The sequence below is a fragment of the Salmo trutta genome, chromosome 22, assembly GCF_901001165.1.
Source record: "Salmo trutta chromosome 22, fSalTru1.1, whole genome shotgun sequence".
Lineage (NCBI taxonomy): Eukaryota > Metazoa > Chordata > Actinopteri > Salmoniformes > Salmonidae > Salmo > Salmo trutta.
Window position 1 is genome coordinate 40,637,716 of NC_042978.1, and position 27,026 is coordinate 40,664,741.

Below are 27,026 nucleotides of genomic sequence, written 5' to 3' on the forward strand. Positions count from 1 at the left end.
GTTGCAAAGCATGCAGAACTCCATTACTATGCGGTTACAATGCAATTACCAAAGTACTATGTAATAACACGTTAAATACAATGCTTTTACTAGTGTAACTTCAGTGTTACTACACAGTTATAAGAGCAACTTAAAGTGTTGGCAAAATTTAATTTCTGAAAATTCAATTTCCATTCAGCAGCAGTATCCAGTAATAAGCCTGACTAAATCCTGTTTGTCCATAGAGAGCCAGGCTGGTCAGGCTGGTCAGGCTGGTCAGGCTGGTCAGGCCGCAGGCCGCAGGCCACAATCCACACGTCTGCATCAGAACCGCCGACTGCCTGCCCTTCCAACGCCAGATGATAAGTCACCTAGCCAGGCCATATTGATTGGGCTTCTGCAGCCTTACAGAAAGGAGAGGAGCTCCCTGAGTGATTGTGTTTTACAGAGAACATTATCACTCCACTCAATGACAGAGTGGTGAGAGAGAGAGAGGCCCAGCCGGACGGCGGAGGTTCTTCACTTGCCCAGGAAATGGAGAGACCACCAGCTACGGCGAGAGGGAGTACATGACTTGACTCAGTGAAGCGCTCAGTCCAATTTGAAAGCCAAATTGTGGAGCTTTAGAACAAAAAGAGACAGCTACAGATACTCTCCAGATCTTTCTACCTTTGGTCTGGCCTTGACCAGATTTACAATACTATTACTATTTCTATTCAGTGTGTTTTCTTCTATACATTTTTAATAGCGCTGAAATGAATTACACTGTAGGCTACTAAACGTGTTTAGAATTTCATATTCAACTTCATAGAGAAAAAAACATGTTCCAATGTAACATCAGGTTTGATCTTATTCAGTGTTTTCATCTATTTTTATCATGACAGAGGGAGTGGGATAGGCTGGTTGAAGATGAGTGTCACGCGGAGTTGGCTGTGTATAGATGTAGGATCTTAATTTGATCATCATCCTTTTGTTGCTGAGAATGCAAACTTGTAGTGTATTCGAGGTTTAAAAAGGCTTCTAAAGTTTAGAATTTCCACTTTAAAATGCCAGACTTGATTTGCCCTGAGGAAAAATGTATCAACCCCTACAAAACAATGTCCATTATTATAATTCACATAATAACTCAGATTTCTTGTTGCTGCAGGATACTTTTCCTGCTGTAAGAAACTGTCTCAAATGAAGATCCTACATCTGTATGTTGAACCCTCAGCAAGTGATCTGAGGCGGCATCTTTGTTGCATATAAAACAACAGATGTGTCCGTTATGGGAATTTAAATAACTTTTACAGTTTTATCTTAGTCTATTTGAGATGAGACCATATGAGATGTATGCAGGAGCCCAGGTTCTATATTGTTTTCTCAGTTCTGTCTGTAGATTAAATCTGGACCCTTCTGCCAAGAGATCCTTGTGATCCTAGTGAATGCCATAATCCTCAATTGGAGATGATCACGTCGGCAAAAATATTACCTCAAGTCGACGCTGCATGCAGGCGAATGAAAGCATTCTCCTTCCCTCTATCCCTCCCTCTTTCCTCTCTCTCTGTGTTATTTTCCAGTCAAGCTGTGCTCTTCATAGATAGGACTAACCTGGTAATCAGCGAGGGTAGCAGAGCTCTAATAAACTCGCACAACAGCTTCTCTTTTCAACCAGGTGCAATCTGGGGCCGCCGCGCTTAACAAGGAATTAAATATTTTTCCATGCTGCTGTCGCCACTTTAATTGATTGATGCTAAAAGTTTAGAAAATAAAACCCTGCCTGCCGGCCTAGTGCCTTGTAGAGCTGCTTCCTGGGCACCGTCGGCCCCTCAGAGAGAGAGAGAGAGGGGGGCCCTCGATTGGAAGTGGCAGCTCGCATTCTCTGCATCAGCCGGCCCTGTCATCTGGCCCGGGATGTGTGTGTGTGTGTGTGTGTGTGTGTGTGTGTGTGTGTGTGTTAGGGCCTGCCACTTCACACGAGAGCTGCGTCTGAAAGACACATGTACTCTAAATCAGGGAATCAATAGAACACTTAATGAACAATTAGGAGAACAGCTGTAGGGCTGTCAAAGGCCCATCTCTATACAGCTCAAAGCGAGGAGGGGGGAGGGGAGAAGGAGAGGAGGGAAGAGAGGGGAGAGAGAGAGGTGGAAGAGAGAGAGGGGCAGAAAGGGGAGAGAGAGGAGAGGGGAGAGGAGGGAGAGGGGGAAGAAGGGGGAGAGGAGAGATGGAGAGAGAAGGAGAGGGGGGTTATAGGGAGAGGGAAAGAGAGGAGAGAGAGAGAGGGAGTGGAGAGAGGGTGAGAGGGAGAGTGGGGGAGAAAGAGAGAGGGGAAGAAAGGGGAGAGAGAGAGTGGGGAGAAAGACGAGATGCGAGAGAGAGAAGAGGGGGGAAGAGAATGGAGAGACAGAAGAAGGGGAATAGAGGGGAGAGGAGAGATGGGGAAGAGAAGGGGAGAGAGCGGAGAGAGAAAGGGAAAGGGTAGAGGGCGTAGTCCCATAACACTGGGGCTATTGCTTCAGGACATATCCCTCCTCCTCCTCTCTTTCCCATAACAGCCATGCCTATTTAGCCAGCCGAGCCTCCCTCCATCGCCCTCTCCTCATCTCACATTAGAGAGAGGCCAGTAAAAATATGGAAATGGCTCAAGACATCCCTCAGGCTTCATGTCAGGGTGGAGGATCGATAAATTTGACAATCCATGGCATTTAATTAAAATGGCTGCCGGAAGCGAGGCAGTTTGTTTTTTTGTGCCGACTCGGCCCGTCGTTTATAGCTTAAATGAATACATAAGTGTATTCATAATCACCATTACATTAAATCCTCCTTACTCTTTTAAATAGGGTGGCGGACCATGGTTTCACCCCCGCCAGTTCCTACCTGCCAACCACCACGGAGAGAAAATTTATAACTTCACCTCTCTCTACCCCTCCACAGTAACTTTTAACGTATTCTTGATGCATAAAGAGATATCCCTCCTCCTCAAGCACTGACAAATGAGCGCTGGCGACAGTGAGCGCTCTAATTCGCTTGTCACTGACAGTGGCGACCTGAGTTGCCAATCAGGTGGACAAATAGTCAACAGTAAACAGACACAGAAGTGTTGGATAGATTCAGCCTTCGTGTGTAGTCTGCATAGCCGACATTTACGTGTGGAGTTGAATCAGACCACTGACACATATTATGGTTAACTAAGCACCATGTAGAATTTGGACGGTGGGATGGACAGAGTCTTGTAATTGACCTTGGACACCCTCCATCGTGCTTTATTAAAACTTCATTTAAAGAAGAACAACCCCGGGTGGAGGAGGGATGAAGACTCTCTCTCTCTCTCTGGCTATAATGGATTAGATGGGAATCCATTATGCATTTCAGCCAGAGAAAAAGTAGGGCCTGAGACCTGCTTAAAAATATATTTTTAGTACTGAAAATTAATGCGTTCACACAAGCCACTGAATCATTTTAAATGTTCTTTTTTAGTATATTAGGTATATGTGTTGAGAAGACCTATATTTCAACGGAGTGTGGAGACCAAGTCTTAGAATAATGGGCACATTAATACATTAATGATTTGATCCAACGTGCTATCTGTGTTTTGCAGTTGTTGTGGTATACTTTTAGAACACACACACACGCACACAAACACGCGCGCACACACGCACAGTGTCTTCACTATACTGTTGTTATGACACTCCTCTCACCTCCACATCAGAGTGGTTGTATGTGTGATCTTGTCACTACGCTGTGTAAATAACTAACTCCTTGGCCCTAACTCCATGGGCGGATGCACACCAATAGCCACCAGAGACGTTCCACTATCCTGACATTTTCTTCCTGACATCCAGTCTCCTGGCTCCGCTCCTCTAACCTCATTTTTTAATATTTATCTCGGACAATGGTCCACTCATTGGTAAAAGTGTTTCCAAATCCAAGCGATTACCAGGCATATCATTTCTTATAATTCAAATTTCTGGGGTATTAAAAAAAGGTTTGATTACACCATCAGGTTGAGTCTTTAACAGGTGCAGGTACTGATTAAGTTGATTCACTGAGGTAATTACAGCCAGATCCCCTTTAATTAGTCTGGCTTTATGGCGTCTCTCTGCAGCACCAGGATCATGGAGCAGCAAGCTAGGCCCTACAGCCGCAGGAGGATAGTTGTGTGTGTGTGTGTGTGTGTGTGTGTGTGTGTGTGTGTGTGTGTGTGTGTGTGTGTGTGTGCGTGCGTGTGTGTGTGTGTGTGTGTAAGTGTGTGTGTGTGTGATCTTGCCTGTGTGCACATACACAAGTACTTACACATGCAATCACACACAATTCTATTCACGTACACACGTGAATGTGTATGCATACACACATTCTCAAACACATATAGTACCAGTCAAAAATTTGGACACACCTACTCATTCCAGGATTTTCTTTATTTTAACTATTTTCTACATTGTAGAATAATAGTGAAGAGATCAAAACTATGAAATAACACACATGGAATCATGTAGTAACCAAAAAAGTGTTAAACAAATCAAAATATATTTTCTATTTGAGATTCTTCAAATAGAAATATAGCCACCCTTTGCCTTGATGACAGCTTTACACACTCTTGGCATTCTCTCAACCAGCTTCATGAGGTAGTCACCTGGAATGCATTTCAATTAACAGGTGTGCCTTGTTAAAAGTTAATTTGTGGAATTTCTTTCCTTCTTAATGCGTTTCAGCCAATCAGTTTTCTTGTGACAAGGTAGGGGTGGTATACAGAAGATAGCCCTATTTGGTAAAAGACCAAGTCTTTAAAATTGTCCAGTTTGAGTGTTTGTTGCAGCTCGTTTCAGTCGCTAGCTGCAGCGAACTGAAAAGAGGAGCGACCCAGGGATGTGTGTGATTTGGGGACATTTAACGGAATGTGACTGGCAGAACAGGTGTTGTATGTGGAGGATGAGGGCTGCAGTAGATATCTCAGATGGGGGGAGTGAGGCCTAAGAGGGTTTTATAAATAAGCATCAACCAGTGGGTCTTGCGACGGGTATACAGAGATGACTAGTTTACAGTTTACATAATATGGCAAAAACAGCTCAAATAACCAAAGAGAAACCATCATTACTTTAAGACATGAATGTTAGTCAATCCGAAACATTTCAAGAACATTGAAAGTTTCTTCAAGTGCAGTCGCAAAAACCATCAAGCGCTATGATGAAACTGGCTCTCATGAGGACCACCACAGGAAAGGAAGACCCAGAGTCACCTCTGCTGCAGAGGATATGTTCATTAGAGTTAACTGCACCTCAGATTGCAGGCCAAATAAATGCTTCACAGAGTTGAAGTAACAGACACATCTCAACATCAACTGTTCAGAGGAGACTGCGTGAATCAGGCCTTCATGGTCGAATTGCTGCAAAGAAACCACTACTAAAGGACACCGATAAGAAGAAGAGACTTGCTTGGGCCAAGAAACAAGAGCAATGGACATTAGACCGGTGGAAATCATTATCATTATGGGGTATTGTGTGTATTGTGTGTAGATTGATGAGGAAAATGTTTTGTTTAATACATTTTAGAAAAAGGCTATAATGTAAAAAAATGTGGAAATAGTCAAGGGGTCTGAATACTTTCCGAATGCACTCTACGTAGAGGGAGCAGGACTATGAAAGCTTGTACGGTTGTGGCAGAGATTCACAGACATGGCAGGGAAAGATAAGGCTAGTGGTTGAGGGAACCGTGTGTAATACACACACACACAGACTTGCCACCCCTCTCAACACAGCAGAGGGAACCGTGTGTAATACACACACACACAGACTTGCCACCCCTCTCAACACAGCAGAGGGAACCGTGTGTAATACACACACACACAGACTTGCCACCCCTCTCAACACAGCAGAGGGAACCGTGTGTAATACACACACACACAGACTTGCCACCCCTCTCAACACAGCAGAGGGAACCGTGTGTAATACACACACACACAGACTTGCCACCCCTCTCAACACAGCAGAGGGAACCGTGTGTAATACACACACACACAGACTTGCCACCCCTCTCAACACAGTAGAGGGAACCGTGTGTAATACACACACACAGACTTGCCACCCCTCTCAACACAGCAGAGGGAACCGTGTGTAATACACACACACACAGACTTGCCACCCCTCTCAACACAGCAGAGGGAACCGTGTGTAATACACACACACAGACTTGCCACCCCTCTCAACACAGCAGAGGGAACCGTGTGTAATACACACACACACAGACTTGCCACCCCTCTCAACACAGCAGAGGGAACCGTGTGTAATACACACACACACAGACTTGCCACCCCTCTCAACACAGCAGAGGGAACCGTGTGTAATACACACACACACAGACTTGCCACCCCTCTCAACACAGTAGAGGGAACCGTGTGTAATACACACACACAGACTTGCCACCCCTCTCAACACAGCAGAGGGAACCGTGTGTAATACACACACACACAGACTTGCCACCCCTCTCAACACAGCAGAGGGAACCGTGTGTAATACACACACACAGACTTGCCACCCCTCTCAACACAGCAGAGGGAACCGTGTGTAATACACACACACACAGACTTGCCACCCCTCTCAACACAGCAGAGGGAACCGTGTGTAATACACACACACACAGACTTGCCACCCCTCTCAACACAGCAGAGGGAACCGTGTGTAATACACACACACACAGACTTGCCACCCCTCTCAACACAGCAGAGGGAACCGTGTGTAATACACACACACAGACTTGCCACCCCTCTCAACACAGCAGTGCAGGAAAAGTGAGTCGACAGCTACATAGCAGGTAATATCCCATGCCTTCAGCCCTGGTGAGGTGCTGGCTCCTTTCTTCTCAGGCTGCGAATGCATCTGGTTAGCAAAAGCTGACAGATGGCTGGCCAGGACTGAGAGGAGATGGGAATGAGGAATTTCGGTGTTCCTCCACAACACACGGGAGACGCGAGAACGCTGGAGTGCTCCCGATTCGCCCGAGATTCCCTGTCACCGGGAATGGAAATCGAAACCGGCACACACGTCCGTTATCTAAATGTTAACTCCAGTGCCCTCCGTGTTGTCACAGCCAAGCAAGGTAAGCCAACACCGGCTAGGAGGCTTTTCTTTGGGTTCCTGCCATGACAGCGCTCAGCAGAAAGAGGGGACACGGACGCCTCCCATTCCCAACACAAAGTCACATTGTAATACAATTTAACCACATCTTAAATATTTCATTTAAATTCTTCAGATTATTCTTCAGGTCTTTGCTGGACATCTCTAGGAGGATGATATTAGTGGCTGTTGATGTATGGCTGCATCATGTCGAGTGTCTGGCATAGGGCCAGCAGAGACATGAGTCATGCGACACCTCAGCACTCCTCAGGAGCCCAAACAACTGAACCAGGATGGGACAGGACAGGACAGAGAGACAGGACAGGATGGGACAGGACAGAGAGACAGGACAGGACAGAGAGACAGCACAGGATGGGACAGGACAGAGAGACAGGACAGGATGGGACAGGACAGAATGGTTCAGGTTAGGGCAGGAAAAGACAGGAGTGAGAAGAGGGGACGGATGTGTGAGCGGACACACTTTGAAACGGAGACATTCATGCACCAGGCAGTATTTATGTTCTGACGACTGCTAGAGCGAATATATTTAGCCTGTTAGACTTATCACACCGAGATGATATTTCAAAGTGGTGGAGGTACCTGTTTGAAGAAGCACTGCATTCCATTCCACAAAGGTGGACGATGACGGAGGGGCCGGGCGTAAATGTAGCACTGCTGAACCTGGCGTAGGAACAGGGATGGTTTGGGAGGGGATGGGTCCAGACACCTGAGAGGAGGACTTCACATTAACACTGCATGTCAGTGTGTACATAGGTCACAATCCATGAATGAACACACACATACACTCAAGCATGCACACAAGCACACAAACGGTGCATATATTATGACATATACAGTACCAGTCAAAAGTTTGGACACATCTACCGTAATTTCCGGACTATAAGCCGCAACTTTTTTCCCACGCTTTGAACCTCGCGGCTTAAACAATGACGCGGCTAATATATGGATTTTTCCCGCTTTCAATTTAAAAAAAATTTAAAAACACATTCTGTGACGTGCTCAGTTTTTTGGCGGCATGAAGCTTTCATTAGACCAATGAAATTGCCAAACGGGTTAAGGTCAAACAACTTTTTTGTTTACTGTTTAGATTAAATCGAGCGCTCTCAAACTTCCCATCATTCTGATTACGGTAGTCATTTTGTCACCCCCATCATGGCAAAGACACGGAGAAATGCATATGATGCAGCTTTCAAGTTGAAGGCGGTTGATCTGGCTGGTTAATAGAGCTGCTGCACGGGAGCTTGGTCTTAATGAGTCGATGACAAGCCGTGTTTCGTTAAAGCCTATTTATTTTTGTTACAAGCCGTGTTTCGTTAAAGCCTATTTATTTTTGTTACAAGCCGTGTTTCGTTAAAGCCTATTTATTTTTGTTACAAGCCGTATTTCGTTAAAGCCTATTTATTTTTGTTACAAGCCGTGTTTCGTTAAAGCCTATTTATGTTTGTTACAAGCCGTGTTTCGTTAAAGCCTATTTATTTTTGTTACAAGCCGTGTTTCGTTAAAGCCTATTTATTTTTGTTACAAGCCGTATTTCGTTAAAGCCTATTTATTTTTGTTACAAGCCGTGTTTCGTTAAAGCCTATTTATTTTTGTTACAAGCCGTGTTTCGTTAAAGCCTATTTATTTTTGTTACAAGCCGTGTTTCGTTAAAGCCTATTTATTTTTGTTACAAGCCGTGTTTCGTTAAAGCCTGTGTAAAGTTCATTTGTTTCAATGTACCGGTAGGCACCTGCGGCTTATAGACATGTGCGGCTTATTTATGTTCAAAATAAGGTGCGCTCAATAGTCCGGAAATTACGGTACTCATTCCAGGATTTTCTTTATTTTTACTATTTTCTACATTGTATAATAATAGTGAAGACATCACAACTATGAAATGACACATATGGAATCATGTAGTAACCAAAGAAGTGTTAAACAAATCAAAATATATTTTAGATTTTAGATTCTTCAAAGTAGCCACCCTTTGTCTTGATGACATCTTTGCACACTCTTGGCATTCTCTCAGTCAGTTTCTCCTGGAATTGTACAATTTAAAATTTTACCTTTATTTAACTAGGCAAGTCAGTTAAGAACAAATTCTTATTTTCAATGACGGCCGAGGAACACTGACTTGTTCAGGGGCAGAACAACAGATTTCTACCTTGTCAGCTCGGGGATTCGACCTGCAACCTTTCGGTTACTAGTCAAACGCTCTAACCACTAACCACTGCCGCCCCAATGCTTTTCCAACAGTCTTGAAGGAGTTCCCACATATGCTGTGCACTTGTTGGCTGCTTTTCCTTCAGTCTGCAGTCCAACTCATCCCAAACCATGTCAATTGGGTTGAAGTCGGGTGATTGTGGAGACCAGGTCATCTGATGCTGTACTCCATCACTCTCCTTCTTGGTCAAATAGCCCTTACACAGCCTGGGGGTGTATTTTGGGTCATTGTCCTTTTGAAAAACAAATGATAGTCCCACTAAGTGCAAACCAGGTGGGATGGTGTATCGCTGCAGAATACTGTGGTAGCCATGCTGGTTCAGTGTGCCTTGAATTCTAAATAAATCACTGACAGTGTCACCAGCAAAGCACCCCCACCCCCAACTCTAATGAACTGCAGCTCGACTTCCTTTCCTGTAGCGGACCTCATGAGAGCCAGTTTCATCATAGCGCTTGATGTTTTTTGTGACTGCACTTGAAGAAACTTTCAAAGTTCTTTAAATTTTCCAGATTGACAGACCTTCTTGTCTTAAAGTAATGATGGACTGTCATTTCTCTTTGCTTATTTGAGCTGTTCTTGCCATAATATGGACTTGGTCTTTTACCAAATAGGGCTATTTTCTGTATACCACCCCTACCTTGTCACAACACAACTGTTTGGAAAGAATTTCCAGAAATGAACTTTTAACAAGGCACACCTGTTAATTGAAATGCATTACAGGTGACTACCTCATGGAGCTGGTTGAGAGAATGCCAAGAGTGGAGTGTGCAAAGCTGTCATCAAGGGAAAGTGTGACTACTTTGAAGAATCTCAAATATAATATATATTTTGATTTGTTTAACACTTTTTTGGTTACTACAGTACATGATTCCATATGAGTTATTTCATGGTTTTGATGCCTTCACAACTGTTCTACAATGTAGAAAATAGTAAAAAATAAAGAAAAACCCTGGAATTAGTAGGCGTGTCCAAGCATCATGCTGTGGGGATGTTTTTCAGTGGCAGGGACTGGGAGACTAGTCAGGATCAAAGGAAAGATGAACGGAGCAAAGTACAGATAGATCCTTGATGAAAACATGCTCCAGAGCGCTATGGACCTCAGACTGTGGCGAAGGTTCACCTTCCAACAGGACAACGACCCTAAGCACACAGCCAAGACAATGCAGGAGTGGCAAGTCTGAATGTCCTTGAGTGGCCCAGCCAGAGCCCGGACTTGAACCTGAAATAGCTGTGCAGCGACGCTCCCCATCCAACCCGACAGGGCTTTAGAGGATCTGCAGAGAAGAACGGGAGAAACTCCCCAAGCTTGTGGCGTCATACCCAAGAAGACTCGAGGCTGTAATTACTGCCAAAGGTGCTTCAACAAAGTACTGAGTAAAGGGTCTGTATACTTATGTAACTGTAAGAGTTTTAATTCATCTAAATTTGCGAAAATTGACAAGAAAACTGTTTTTGCTTTGTCATTATTGGGTATTGTGTGTAGGTTGATGAGGCTGTAACTTAACAAAATGTGGAAAAAGTCAAGGGGTCTGAATATATTCCGAATGCACTGTATATTATATATATATATATATATATATATATATATATATACATACATTATATTATTATGCATTTATTATAACAACATTTTGTGACGTTTTTGATCATTTTGGTGTTCGGCAGGTTTTCAGGCTGTTCGTGCACAAGACATTTTTTCTTGAGGTGAGTCGAAGTTTGGTAGCAAAAGTCTACGCCCCTTCGTCGGTGATTGGTCAACAGTATTACTCCTAGGAGTGGCAACTATGGACGGGATTCTTCAATGAAGTGCTTGTTGTTTTCATTCAACAAGAGGAAACTAGTTTTCATGCACATTTTTTCGCTTGAGAAATACTGCACCAACCATCTTAAATAATTGTAAAATGAATCGAATAAGACCTTAGAAAAACATCAAAATGAATGACAGATTTCTTGATTTATCTTAGATCAGGGTCTCCAACCCTGTTCCTGGAGAGCTACCCTCCTGTAGGTTTTCACTCCAAGCCTTCAACTCCTGTTGTAACTAACCTGAATCAGTTTATCAACCAGCTAATTATCTGAATCAGGTGTGCTAGATTAGGGTTGGGGTGAAAACCTACAGGACGGTGGCACTCCTGAAACAGGGTTGGAGAGCCCTGTCTTATACAAATTAGGACTATTTTGAGGAAGTGTATACTGGCTATGTTGTTGCTTTTGGTTCTCAAGAGGGACAAACAGTAATATTTCCAAGTGAAGGTATGCAAGCACAGATGTTCACTTCCCTATGCCGAGTTCTGCTAGGAGCAAACCGAACTTACAGTGTCTTCAGAAAGTATTCACACCCATTGACTTTTTCACATTTTGTTTTGTTACAAGATGGGATTAAAATTGATTTAATTTCTTGTCAACGATCTACACAAAATAATCCTTAATGTCAAAGTGGAAGAAAGATTTGAACATTTGTAAATTCTTTGCGAGGCATTGGAAAACCTCCCTGATCTTTGTGGTTGAATCTGTGTTCGAAATTCACTGTGTGGTACAGAGATGAGGTAGTCATTCAAAAATCATGTTAAACACTACTAATGCATCCAGAGTGAGTCCATGCAACTTATTATGCGACTTGTTAAGCACATTTTTACTCCTGAATTTATTTAGGCTTGCCATAACAAAGGGGTTGAATACTTATTGACTCAAGACATTTCAGCTTTTAATTTTTTATTCATTTGTAAAAATTGTGTGTAGGCCAGTAACACAAAATATCTTACAATTCAGTCAGTAAAACAACAAAATGTGGAAAAAGTCAAGGGGTGTGAATACTTTCTGAAGGCACTGTATGTATGCGGCTGCCTTAACACACAAACGTACCGTACGCACGCACACGCACATACACCCTGTTTATCTTCCTGTAATCTGTTGGACCAGATTTAATTCCAGTGGATGTGCCCCCTACCATCCATCATCCTGTGCTCTGGGCTGCAGCAGACCTGGCTGGGTATACACAGCGCTGAGTACATGAAGATGGCCAATATCCAAATTAAACAGCTCTCTGCATTATAAATGCAACATGTTTAATGGCACTGCAAGATCAAAGGTTATGCTGCACCATAATGATCTAAGGGTTTAACAAGACTAATCTCAAACATCTACAGTAGAATAGTGAAATGTAACAGGGTTGGATTTACTATCCTGATTTGGCTTAAATACTGTATTTTCATATTTTTCTGTGTGAATGTTGTTGTTTTTTACACATCTTGACCCAAACACATTGTATTAAAGGGTTTTACTCTAGCCCTCAGAGACTCTGTCAGACCTGTAGGCCTAGTCCCAAGAACTTGCGTGCTGCCGATTCCACCAAAACTCTGCTTCATTCCATTCCCGCGCATTAACCGACAAGTCGCCCAAGGGCTGCGTGACCAGTGACACAAGCCATTTCCTCCTGTGAATGACACCAAAATAAAATCTTTATTGAGCGTCTATCTGTGAGCTCCAAACTCTGGGACAGAAAGATGCCTCTCATGGAGTCCCTTTCATGTGAGGAATGTGCTCGGCTGGGCATTAGATTTTCTGGAATCCACAATGTCAATGACACTATTGGCAGCTGTGCTCTGTTAAACAGGAGGGCATGGTTGTGTGTGTGGCTTTGTACAGCCGCTGCATGCCTACTTAGTGCATTTCCCCCGAGCCCATCCATGACTCATTAATCAAATATTCATACATCCCTGTAAATACATGGTGAACACAGCAGTCCCTTACAGCACACAGCAGCCAGCCCCGTGCCCCCCAGCACAACACTCTTTCATGTTCACCTGGGGCCTGACAAAAATCCACAAATCCTTCCCCTCATAACGTTCCCCCTCCCATGTCATTCCTCTCCACAGCCACAGCACCAAAACATTGCTGCATATTTGATGACTCGATGTCCATCTCTCCATCCACACAGCCAGCCGGTTTGGCCCTAAAAACAGCCTGTTATGTACTGTTCAGACACTTCCTCTAAAATGATGCTATTATGTTCTCTGCCAGCTCTCTGGTTCCTCTCTCTCAGTGAACGGACATGAGAACAGATCCCTGATTCTTCCTCTCGGTCTCTTTCCATCCTCACCCCTACCGTGGCATCCTCTCAGAAGGGCAACTTTCCCCCCAAAACTGGGACCTCTGATCCCCTAACCCAAGGCCAAGCTCCTCACAATACAATAATTTGTATTGTACGTGAAAACATGTACAGCATAGCTCAAACGATGGGGGCACAAGAAATATTACCCATGGCAACAGTGCGTCGTTGCACGAGGATATTTTATTTTCCTCCGCGGGCGGACACAATCCCAGCCTGTGTCAGAGGGTCACATTTTTCCCGCCGGCTGGTTAATGGGCTGTAGAGATGGTTAGCACATACGATTAGTTTTAATCTAGTACATTTGACTGGGTAATAAACAGGATTTCAACACAACAAGTTTTGTATTATGCATGGCAAGATGAGACAAAACAAATGTTTTTACCAGAGATATCTCTCTCTTTAATGCTTGTAAAGAGGTGCACAGATCAGATGAGAAAAAACCTTTTAGATTATGACTTTATTCTACTTTGCTGCACAGCAGTATGAGAATCAATATTGTGATAAAGAGATGAATTTTGGGAACATTTTGCAACACGGGTAGAATGTAGCTGTCTTTATGCATTTACAGTTGAACATTTCAATTACATTCAACCCACATAAGAAATTGTGGCTTCTACAAATATCATAATTTAAATGAGATTCCTCAAATAACTTAGTATGTGGGTAACGTATATTTAAAGTTCGTAACTAGTGTAATTATTGTGAAAGTACAAAGAGAAACAAGGCATTGTACCGGTCACCTCTATAGACAGGTTTGACTGTGACATTGGAAAACCTTTCCATTTAGACAATTCATTTGCTTTGGAAAAAAAAGAAAATGCATGAACCAAAGTACTGTATCCTTTCAAGGACAATAATCAGAAATGATTTGGCAACCTAAAACTTTTCCTCCTAATGTAAATGTGGTCTCAAAATCATAAGAGTGTAACCCTAGAACATATTTTACCATTAAAACCTCCAGGACTATCAAAGTATTTCTAAACACTTCTAAAAATAGTCTGTGAATGGCACTCTCCTATAGCACTTCACTGTGTCATAAGGCCCAGCTATAGAACCACAGTGATATTCTCACACATAACCTCTGATGACTACCGTCTCCTAAAGTGCAGAACTGATTTCCTTACAAGGCAAATGTGTTTTATATTTGGCTGAGAGTTAGTCTTCCAGTAAGCCAAGGCACCCAATTCTCCATCTGTATCAATAATGCACAGAGTACAAGACACAGTACATCGCATAACCCTCAGTACAACCTCATAGCGCTTACAGACCCATGATATGTTTGTTTGATCCTTTGCCCTATGTTACCGGTTTCCACAGAACAATCAAAACTAACAGCAACTATCTACAGTATAAGATAACAATTTTAATATTTTTAGGTTTCGTGTATTAAGTCATGAATGCTGGTGTGAGATTTTTTTTATATTGGCTATGTATTTTCATAATTGTGGAATAGAGAGTCCTGGCCTTGGATAAGCAGGTTTCAGTCTGTCTGGTAAAGTCACTTCGCTGGTTGTTTTAAAAGTCTGACCATGACCTTTGACCGCAGCGTCGACCTTCAGAGCAGCACGAAGTCTCCTGCGGTAGCGGCTGCACTCTGTGGGTCACGGATAAACGGCCATTCCCTCTTCTCCGGGGTCAACTCCGCAGAAAGGTTGTAATCTCTTCCGTGACCTTGCATGAAAGTGAATGCTGGGTATTTCTCATTCGCTGATGGCAGCAACACCTGATACACAAACACAAAGAATGTTATATAAAAGCCTAAAAAGTTTGATTGAGTTAAGACACGAGCATCCTGTATGACAGCAACACACAGTTGTAGGGCAGGGATGGTAGCAGGGAGAGGGAAACTGCCTCAGATTAACAGCTAAATAGTGCCACCAGATGGCCAGCTCATTTAACTTCTCTTAGACATTCAAACTACTGTATAATACGGTCATTATAGCAGACACTTTTATCTACAGTTAACACATATATGCTTTCCTCTCAGCCACGTTCTATGCTTTCATATTGGGTATTCATTTATCTGATGACAATGATTAAGAAATAAACTAAGATGATTTTGACTAAATAGTAAAGCCTTTAGTTCACCCACCTTGGACAGTTCGTGGCTGATTGTCTGGTAGTCCTGGACACTTCTTGAGTAAAAGCCTATGGTACAACTGGGGTCCATCTTACTGAAAGGCATCTTCTTTGGCGACGGGCAATGATACGACTAAAAATACAAAATGTTGACTGTGTCAAATTGACAACAATTGTTATTATTACTGGTTATTAAAAAAAAAGTGTTTAATTGATTGTGATAATACAGTAAAGTATTGAAGATAAATATGAAATAGGTAGTTTATGAATATAAAATGTTATGTTTTATGAATGCAATGAAATTCACCTGTTGTCACACACTCAGACTGGTGAAAATAGAAAATATAGCTCTGTTTCTGGTCTCTTGTCCCACTGTGTGCTGGCTCTACAGCCAAGCATCAGGAGAAGTTTCAATGTAGTAGTCAATGATAAATGCGGGTTTTTATGTGTTCTACTGCTGAAATATTCAGGATCATAGTATCTGAGCCTCTCTATATTCTCCATATTTCTCCTCCACAGCAGCCTCACATATCTGAGTAGCAAATAAATCAGCAGCCAGGGACTCAGTAATTGAACGGAGGCTGCTTTAGGATTCATACCCTTAAGTACTAACAGAAACTATTAAATTCACATTACTGAGCCCCAGTCAGCTCAGTGTAATTTCCCATTACCTGAAGAGGGAAATGGTTAGTGCTGACATCCACAAAAGACTGACAGTAATGAGGGTCCATGTAAATCAAGCTGTCATCTGCAAGGACAAAACAAAAGACAAGTTATTCAAAAACATCTGATTATTACAAACGCTACCACGCCGACGAGCGACATACTCCTTCCCTCCAATTTCTATGCAGAAAAGTCATTTCACTAGGCTACTGTTAGCATTCTTACAGTCAAATACGCCTCCTGTTTTTTAATATCGACCAGGGTGGATTCAACTCTGCATAATCAAATGCTGTTGTACAAGCACATTTTTTCCTCCCGGCCACAGAAAGGGGGCTGTCATTAAATTTTTGTGTGGGGAAATTACTTTTACAAACACGCAATTATATTCGACCATTTGCATATTATGTATGCGGGCCGGAGTCGACGCTTGGCAGGGAGAATGTATTGCTTGTCATTTAGACATCATCCAGCACTTCATTTCAAATTGGTAAAATGTAAATGTGTAAATATTGACTGCCAAGATGTACAACTGAAGGTTCCTCCCGTCCACTGAAGGTGATGGAGAGTGGCTCACTTTGGGGCCCTGCTGGATGGATGAGAATGAAATGATATGCATAATGTCTCCTATGGAAATCAATTATGGACACAACTTTGGATGTTTACCCCTTGTGATAAATGAGTAGGGCTTCAATGGGTCAGAGAAAATAAGAGCTTTTTCACACACACTCACACTCCTCTCCTCACAAACACGAATGCATTAACTTACTTTGTCTCTTTATACAGAGAGAAGAGAGGAGGGGGACAGTACGGTAAATGATCTCCACTGTCCTCCAGTCCTCTGGTTGGTTTCTGGGTGAAACACTAACCTTGAAAGCCCACGAAGTAGCAGGCCTGTTTGGGCTTGCCCCCGATGATACCAATACAGTACTCCAGACTCAATATGCTCTGAGGAGGATGGAGACCAGGGGACACATGGTCAAATACTCAGCCATATACAACAGGTTTATGTACTACTGTAGCTAATACTGTCTCTAGGTTTATACTCAGCCATATGCATTATAACAGGTTTACCTACTGCTGTAGCTAATACTGTCTCTAGGTTTATACTCAGCCATATACAACAGGTTTATGTACTACTGTAGCTATTACTGTCTCTAGGTTTATACTCAGCCATATAGAACAGGTTTATGTACTGCTGTAGCTAATACTGTCTCTAGGTTTATACTCAGCCATATACAACAGGTTTATGTACTGCTGTAGCTAATACTGTCTCTAGGTTTATACTCAGCCATATGCATTATAACAGGTTTATGTACTGCTGTAGGTAATACTGTCTCTAGGTTTATACTCAGCCATATAGAACAGGTTTATGTACTGCTGTAGGTAATGCTGTCTCTAGGTTTATACTCAGCCATATGCATTATAACAGGTTTATGTACTGCTGTAGGTAATACTGTCTCTAGGTTTATACTCAGCCATATGCATTATAACAGGTTTATGTACTGCTGTAGGTAATACTGTCTCTAGGTTTATACTCAGCCATATAGAACAGGTTTATGTACTGCTGTAGCTATTACTGTCTCTAGGTTTATACTCAGCCATATGCATTATAACAGGTTTATGTACTGCTGTAGGTAATACTGTCTCTAGGTTAATACTCAGCCATATGCATTATAACAGGTTTATGTACTGCTGTAGGTAATACTGTCTCTAGGTTTATACTCAGCCATATGCATTATAACAGGTTTATGTACTGCTGTAGGTAATACTGTCTCTAGGTTTATACTCAGCCATATAGAACAGGTTTATGTACTGCTGTAGCTATTACTGTCTCTAGGTTTATACTCAGCCATATGCATTATAACAGGTTTATGTACTGCTGTAGGTAATACTGTCTCTAGGTTTATACTCAGCCATATGCATTATAACAGGTTTATGTACTGCTGTAGGTAATACTGTCTCTAGGTTTATACTCAGCCATATGCATTATAACAGGTTTATGTACTGCTGTAGCTAATACTGTCTCTAGGTTTATACTCAGCCATATGCATTATAACAGGTTTATGTACTGCTGTAGCTAATACTGTCTCTAGGTTTATACTCAGCCATATGCATTATAACAGGTTTATGTACTGCTGTAGGTAATGCTGTCTCTAGGTTTATACTCAGCCATATGCATTATAACAGGTTTATGTACTGCTGTAGGTAATACTGTCTCTAGGTTTATACTCAGCCATATAGAACAGGTTTATGTACTGCTGTAGCTAATACTGTCTCTAGGTTTATACTCAGCCATATGCATTATAACAGGTTTATGTACTGCTGTAGCTAATACTGTCTCTAGGTTTATACTCAGCCATATGCATTATAACAGGTTTATGTACTGCTGTAGCTAATACTGTCTCTAGGTTTATACTCAGCCATATGCATTATAACAGGTTTATGTACTGCTGTAGGTAATGCTGTCTCTAGGTTTATACTCAGCCATATGCATTATAACAGGTTTATGTACTGCTGTAGGTAATACTGTCTCTAGGTTTATACTCAGCCATATAGAACAGGTTTATGTACTGCTGTAGCTAATACTGTCTCTAGGTTTATACTCAGCCATATGCATTATAACAGGTTTATGTACTGCTGTAGGTAATGCTGTCTACTGTCTCTCTGCTATCAGATCTAAATTAGCTGAGAAGGGGAACTACTACTCATGAGTAGCTGTGCTGGCAAAGCCTTTTTTTCTTAATATCAAATCATTTATGTGTAACAATTAAGTACCTTACTGTAATTATTTTAAATTAAAATGGTAAAAAAAAGTTACAAAAATAGCTTCGTAGCAAAGAGCAATTTCTCATCCAATAATTTTGATAAGACTGTCTGGGAAAACTGAAAACGAGCTGTTATTGGCAGAGAGGGTTGGAACTCATTCTTATTGGTCTAACTAATTAACCACCTGGTGATGTCACCAGGCAGGCCAAAACTCCATCTCACCAAAACAGGCTGAAATATCAGGCGGTCTTTTCAAACAGCTCTTATACTAGAAGGGCATTATCATCATTTTCACAATATTATTCCAACCTCATAGTTTGGAAATATATTTAAAAGACAGGACAATCATGTTTTTGACTGCACTGGGCCTGTAAGACAAAATAAATAACGAAATTTGCACATTATATGTGCTTCCAACAATTGAATGGGTAAACTTCATCAGCAACGTTACAGCAACGAAGTGAAAAATGAATAAAACTGAAGGCGTGGTTGAAGCGTTGATGAAGTTTACCCATTCAATTGTTGGGAGGACATTCAGTATAGTGTGGGACTTTATTTTCATACAGTTTATTCACCTTTACTCTTCAAACATTTCTTTGTGTGTGTCTGCTCATGCTTTGTATTAGGTCACTTCCCTGCAGACACGAACCTGAATCTGGAATTCAAATATAGTACTGCGTATGTATTTTTGCTAACACACAGGCTCTCTGATTAGGTTAGAGATCCCTTTGTCTGATATAACATAGTGGTAGTAAGTGTACGTGTTTTCTGGACATTCACAATTACTGATTTTAAACCGCAACTCACTCAAATCTACATTCTAGACAGGATCATCCTACAAGGGTTATGGCTATTGTTTTTCCCACCTTGACAAAGCTGAAGTACTCTGGGTTGGTCTTCTCTCCCCCCAGTCGGACTGGGATGAAGATGATGACCGCCCGGCTGTCAGTAAGGGGCAGGGCATCCGCTCCCCCAGCCACGCACGACTGGTGGCTATCGATGACATCAGCACTGTAAACTATAGGGGATCAATACCAGAGGTCAGACAGGGGTCAAACGTCTGCCTGGTCATCTGCCTGCCTCTAAACCCTGCTATCACACACTGAAGGACATTTGCAACGATCATGAATGTTTTTACTATAAAGTGAACATCTCTAAAAGATGCAGTCGAGTGTTATTACACAGGTAGGCTATAGAGCAACTTCTGTACTCAACTCTCTCCCCCAGGTCTCCAATCATAAGTGTAGCTGCATTCTGTACAGTAGTGAGAGTGTAATCCACTGCTGCTATCCACATCTCTCATTCTTATAGTGCCCTACTACTGAACCCACACTGATCCCCTCAAACACTGGGAGAGTCTAGATCCTGCAGCTCTCATCTTAACATTCTCCTCTCTCTGTCACACCAGTCCCAATCACTCGCTGTTGAGAAGAATGACTTCATTCAAAATCCAGGTTATTGGAGGGAGGACGATTTAGGACAGGGGGGGGTTGGAGGAGGTGGTTAGCCTCCTGTCACCTCTCTCCCACTCTCCTGGCCAGCTCTTTCTCTCTATCCCCTTCTCTACCCATCCTCCCTCGATCCTCTCCATTGCAGCTCTATAGCCATTGTCCTACACTGTGTTTCTCCTGATGAGATGCCCAGACCCTGGGCCCAGAGGAGGTTCATCTGTCATACCTGTACAGTCCTGGGAAACATAAGCAGTTATGCCCGACAGCCCAGGGTCCGTTGCCTCCTCTACAGCTTTTCTAAGAGCGAAAGAGAGGGAAAGATGGTTATTTGTTGGCCAACAAGAATGTCTGAAACAGCATTAATATAACCGTAGAACCAGACCCACCTCAGGATGAGTGAAACAGCATTAATATAACTCTAGAACCAGACCCACCTCAGGATGTATGAAACAGCATTAATATAACTCTAGAACCAGACCCACCTCAGGATGTGTGAAACAGCATTAATATAACTCTAGAACCAGACCCACCTCAGGATGTATGAAACAGCATTAATATAACTCTAGAACCAGACCCACCTCAGGATGTGTGAAACAGCATTAATATAACCGTAGAACCAGACCCACCTCAGGATGTGTGAAACAGCATTAATATAACCGTAGAACCAGACCCACCTCAGGATGTGTGAAACAGCATTAATATAACTCTAGAACCAGACCCACCTCAGGATGTGTGAAACAGCATTAATATAACTCTAGAACCAGACCCACCTCAGGATGAGTGAAACAGCATTAATATAACCCTAGAACCAGACCCACCTCAGGATGTGTGAAACAGCATTAATATAACTCTAGAACCAGACCCACCTCAGGATGTGTGAAACAGCATTAATATAACTCTAGAACCAGACACACCTCAGGATGTGTGAAACAGCATTAATATAACTCTAGAACCAGACCCACCTCAGGATGAGTGAAACAGCATTAATATAACTCTAGAACCAGACCCACCTCAGGATGAGTGAAACAGCATTAATATAACCCTAGAACCAGACCCACCTCAGGATGTGTGAAACAGCATTAATATAACTCTAGAACCAGACCCACCTCAGGATGTGTGAAACAGCATTAATATAACCGTAGAACCAGACCCACCTCAGGATGTGTGAAACAGCATTAATATAACTCTAGAACCAGACCCACCTCAGGATGTGTGAAACAGCATTAATATAACTCTAGAACCAGACCCACCTCAGGATGTGTGAAACAGCATTAATATAACTCTAGAACCAGACCCACCTCAGGATGTGTGAAACAGCATTAATATAACTCTAGAACCAGACCCACCTCAGGATGTGTGAAACAGCATTAATATAACCCTAGAACCAGACCCACCTCAGGATGTGTGAAACAGCATTAATATAACTCTAGAACCAGACCCACCTCAGGATGTGTGAAACAGCATTAATATAACTCTAGAACCAGACCCACCTCAGGATGAGTGAAACAGCATTAATATAACTCTAGAACCAGACCCACCTCAGGATGTGTGAAACAGCATTAATATAACCGTAGAACCAGACCCACCTCAGGATGTGTGAAACAGCATTAATATAACTCTAGAACCAGACCCACCTCAGGATGTGTGAAACAGCATTAATATAACTCTAGAACCAGACCCACCTGAGGATGAGTGAAACAGCATTAATATAACCGTAGAACCAGACCCACCTCAGGATGTGTGAAACAGCACTAATATAACTCTAGAACCAGACCCACCTCAGGATGTGTGAAACAGCATTAATATAACTCTAGAACCAGACCCACCTCAGGATGTGTGAAACAGCATTAATATAACTCTAGAACCAGACCCACCTCAGGATGAGTGAAACAGCATTAATATAACCATAGAACCAGACCCACCTCAGGATGTGTGAAACAGCATTAATATAACCCTAGAACCAGACCCACCTCAGGATGTGTGAAACAGCATTAATATAACTCTAGAACCAGACCCACCTCAGGATGTGTGAAACAGCATTAATATAACCCTAGAACCAGACCCACCTCAGGATGTGTGAAACAGCATTAATATAACTCTAGAACCAGACCCACCTCAGGATGTGTGAAACAGCATTAATATAACCCTAGAACCAGACCCACCTCAGGATGTGTGAAACAGCATTAATATAACCGTAGAACCAGACCCCCCTCAGGATGTGTGAAACAGCATTAATATAACCGTAGAACCAGACCCACCTCAGGATGTGTGAAACAGCATTAATATAACTCTAGAACCAGACCCACCTCAGGATGTGTGAAACAGCATTAATATAACTCTAGAACCAGACACACCTCAGGATGTGTGAAACAGCATTAATATAACTCTAGAACCAGACACACCTCAGGATGTGTGCCACCACGGCAGGGCCATACCAGTCCCCTGCCCGTTTCCCAGACACCAGGCCTAACTCCACCAGCCTGTGGACACCCAGCTGTGCCTGAGGGCTGTCCCCAAGCCAGGACACCAGGGTGCGGTGGTAGACCTCCCTCTGGTGGATGTCAGCCTCCTCCGCTCTTCCAGGGGCCCCTGGAGCATGAAGCATTGGTCCTGGGTCTGAGGGCCTCTCTCCCTGCAGTGAGGCCTCCAGGCTGGCCACCAGACGCTTGGCTGCACTGGTGGTCCAAGTCTCTGTGTCCAGAGGCTGGAGGGCCAACGCCTCCGACCAGGTCCAGTCTGAGGCACACAGACAGAGGAGGGTCAAGGGGATTTTTTAACATCTGGTATATCTTTTCCACTTTGTTAGCTGAACACTCTGCTATCGAAGGAAATCATTTTAATATTAAAACATTTGTACGAAGCACTTATGTTCTGTAAATATGCCAATATCTTGAGAAAACAAAATGTAAGCTACATTCAGCACAAGAAAGCTACAGAAAATGGTACTGGCGTTCTGGCTCTCAGCTCGACCGCGGAAATGATCAAACTGAAAATACATACACAAGTATTTGGCCTGTTGTCTATGACAACAGCTCAGACATTGAACCACATTCTCCAGACCAAAGACCCTTAGCATAAAGTATTTCAGAACTCTGGGAAATAAAGTTTTGGCTTAAATCTTCTGCTATAACAGATAGTTGAGTTTGACTTTAAATAAGAGAATTAGAAAACCCTATGGTATAATAGTCCAATTATAGGCCTCTCAGTATGTCCAGTATTTCACCTTTACAGCGTTTTAGCACTACAAACAGGGTGGGCACCTGGGGTGGTGAGGGCGTGAGTGGCCAATGCCATAAAGGAGACAGACTTGGGCACGAGGCAGTAACATAATGACCTTGCAGAGTGAACAAAAGATATTTATTGATCAATTTCAGTTCTTTAAGTGGCCATTAGTCATTTTATAGCTTAAAAGATTTATTTAATGACATACTGTATTTCACATTCAGTGGAAGAACAAGTTAAGGCTTAAATATTGTTTTCTAAATGGTTGCATTAAAATGGTAGTAAATTAGTTTCCTATTCACTAGTGTGAATCTCAAGAGATCCTACTCTGAGGAACAGAGAAAGCACTTCAATGACGAAACGCATTAAATTATGAAATTCTCAGATATTGTTTGACAATGTACCCACAAGGAATGAGGAACCAAGGACTTTCCCTTTTTTAGTAAGAGTTATAAGGGTCATACTATAGACTTGGATTGCATTCATTAGGGCACGCAACAGAAAATGTATTACATTTTTTTGCAATGGAAAACTAAAATAAGTATTTCTTACTGGACCAGGGGTGTACTCATCAGTGCACAACATAGCAAACCATTGCAAGAAAGCAACTATATAAACTGTAGCAATATAAATTCTTATTGGACAATTTCAGGTTAGTTCCTCACCATTTCAACCCATACACCTCTGGTAGTCCCCATTTCTAAAGGGTTTCTTCCATTTAGTGCGTAATGAACACAACCCTGGCCCTCTGCCATCCCACTGACCTCTGCCCAGGAAGTGTAGTATGAGGGCCTGAGCCAGCATCATTTGTCCCGCCCTCAGCATACAGCCCCAGCCACAGTCAGAGGTTAGGGAGGAGCCTGGCAGGGCAGGGAACTCCTCTCTGTAGGTCAACCACACACGGGATGCAAAGTCCCTCCGGAAGGCCTCCACGTCGTCACCCCCTGTGGCGGAGGGTGCATCACAGACCTCAGTGCTGCAGCTCTCTGTTGGGCTGTCCTCATCTGATCAATGAAATCACATTCAATCAGATCAAACACATATTGAAAAGGAGCCAGTGAGTAAGAGTCTATTCGGAAAGGGAACACAGCAATGCAGACCAAAAATCAGTATGTGTGTGTGTTACCTTACCGTCAGCCTTAAAATGGTAGCATTTCCCCAGGAGGAACACTGGGGAATTTCTGCTAAAGTAGGTTTTTGACTTCAAAGCCCAACCTAAAGATCAGGATGAAGTAGTTAATTAGCCATAGGGTGGGTAGTTGTGAATGAACTCAGTAGCTTAGTTGGTAGATCATGGATAAAAGCATATGCTAAATGGCATTTATTATTATACTGAACAAAAATATAAAAATGCAACATGCAACAATTTCAAAAGGTTTTACTGAGTTACAGTTCATATAAAGAAATCAGTCAATTGAAATAAATTCATTAGGCTCTAATCTATGGATTTCACATGACTGGGAATACAGATACGCATCGGTTGGTCAAAGACACCTTAAAAAAAAGGTAGGGGCGTGGATCAGAAAACCCGTCAGTATCTGATGTAACCACCATTCGCCTCATGCAGTACAACACATTTCCTTCGCATAGAGTTGATCAGGCTGTTGATTGTGGGCCTCAGGATCTCGTCAAGGTATCTCTGTGCATTCAAATTGCCACCGATAAAACGCAATTGTGTTCGTTGTCCGTAGCATATGCCTGCCCATACCATAACCACCATGGGGCACTCTGTTCACAACGTTGACATCAGCTCGCCCACATGATGCCATACACGTGGTCTGCGGTTGTGAGGCCGGTAGGACGCATTGACTAATTCTATAAAACGATGTTGGAGGCAGCTTATGCTCTGGCAACAGCTATGGTGGACATTCAATTGTCAGCATGCCAATTGCACACTCCCTCAAAACTTGAGACATATGTGGTATTGTGTTTTGTGACAAAACTGCACATTTTAGAGTGGCCTTTTATTTTCCCCAGTACAAGGTGTACCTGTGTTATGATCATCTATCTGAAACACAGATAGTATTGCTAGGGTCAGACAGAGGATCCATATAGAAATGATATGGAGTATAAACACATGCTTGATTCTTATCTTATCAGAATAATCACACATGCTCTGATAATTATCACATCTATCATGTGCTGAAGTGAATGACAACTCAGCTGACAGCTGTTAAATCTTACAATGTCTGTTTTAAATAGACTATACCTGAGGTGGTTTGTTTTAGAAATAGACAGAAGCAAGCCTATAAAGCCATTAGACTATACCTGAGGTGGTTTGTTTTAGAAATAGACAGAAGCAAGCCTATAAATCCATTAGACTATACCTGGGTGGTTTGTTTTAAATTGCCGTGGTCAATTAACTTCAATTTGTAGGATTGAGACAGCAACGTGTAGAGGATAACAGGGGAGAATGGAATAACCATTACGATGCACTTACTGTACTTCACATTGTGCCATGCTGACAAGAACTTGGTCTTCAATTTCTCCACCTCATCAGTCCCTTTATTCTCCATTTTGACCACCGGGAAATTGAACTCATCCCAGCGTAGTTAACAACCGCACCGTCTTCCTGAAATGCTTCATTTGAAAGGACAAGACATTCATTTATTTTTGTCGTTTTAGTTAAAGACAAAGGGCTTGAATTGAAACGGTAATGTTACAGTGTTGCCGACTAGCAGTTTGCCAACATTAAACCCCCAGTTAGCTACCTAATCTCTACCCGATCCAACTCCTTATGGACGTGTCATGGCAAACATGTTTGGATTGACAATGAAAGCAATGGAGTTGGCCAGAGCGCAAACCGTTAGCTAGCTAACGTTAGCGAGCTAATTTACACATTGTTCAACTAGTTAGCAGTCACGCTAATAATTTAACTTTGCGTTCAGTCTCCGGCATAACAACATACATCCGAGACTCGTCCGAATACATTTATACATGTCAAATAATTTAACATAAAAGTTCGCATTTCTGTTTGATACTTACTATGTATCTAGCTTGGTAACCAGCTCCCAGTGTTTACATTTTGAGGAAGCAAAACCACAAGCCAAGCACGCGACTCTCGCGGTGTTTGCATCCTTCTGCAACGTAAATGGTGCTGCGCGGCTACTACAAGCACATCATCTCTTTTACAGTTACGTTCATTCATTCAGTTAAATTGTTGGTGCTGACCTAATTTTTAATTTGATCCATTACTTACAATTCACTTTTAGTGTGCCAAAACATTCCATTCCCATAAATGCTTTATAGTGGGACTTCCATGATATTCAATAATCCAGTGAGGTTGTGATAAACTATTTGAAAATGTAATTTTATTCAACAGTAAATATGTGCCAAATGGCATTATGAAACTTGTATTAATTCCGTTTTTGGTGTCATACAACTACAGTCTGTCTAACTCTAACCTCTGGCAGGGTGTGTTCGTGTGCGCCTGCTTTATGAGG

General features: G+C 42.4%; 1 protein-coding gene and 1 long non-coding RNA gene across 13 annotated transcripts; one reads left to right on the top strand and one right to left on the bottom strand.

Moving 5' to 3' along the window:
* Positions 1-13,775: 13,775 nt before the first annotated feature.
* atg4c (autophagy related 4C, cysteine peptidase) lies at positions 13,776-26,676 on the bottom strand. Its single transcript, XM_029708011.1, has 11 exons — positions 26,569-26,676; positions 26,024-26,163; positions 24,715-24,798; positions 24,348-24,587; positions 22,764-23,097; positions 20,588-20,658; positions 19,777-19,928; positions 17,011-17,089; positions 16,153-16,229; positions 15,495-15,614; positions 13,776-15,125 (listed from the first exon to the last, which is right to left on the bottom strand). The coding sequence occupies exons 2-11, from the start codon at positions 26,097-26,099 to the stop codon at positions 14,958-14,960; spliced, it is 1,401 nt and encodes a 466-aa protein (XP_029563871.1). The 5' UTR covers positions 26,100-26,163; positions 26,569-26,676; the 3' UTR covers positions 13,776-14,957.
* Positions 17,065-19,454, top strand: LOC115158735 (uncharacterized). Of its 12 annotated transcripts, none has more exons than XR_003868724.1 (3): positions 17,065-17,484; positions 17,544-17,671; positions 17,795-19,454. It is a non-coding gene; the product is annotated as an uncharacterized LOC115158735 (long non-coding RNA). The 12 variants fall into 12 exon arrangements; XR_003868718.1 differs by having other exon boundaries at positions 17,067-17,484; positions 17,731-19,454; XR_003868727.1 differs by having other exon boundaries at positions 17,074-17,484; positions 17,544-17,906; positions 18,158-19,454.
* Positions 26,677-27,026: the final 350 nt, after the last annotated feature.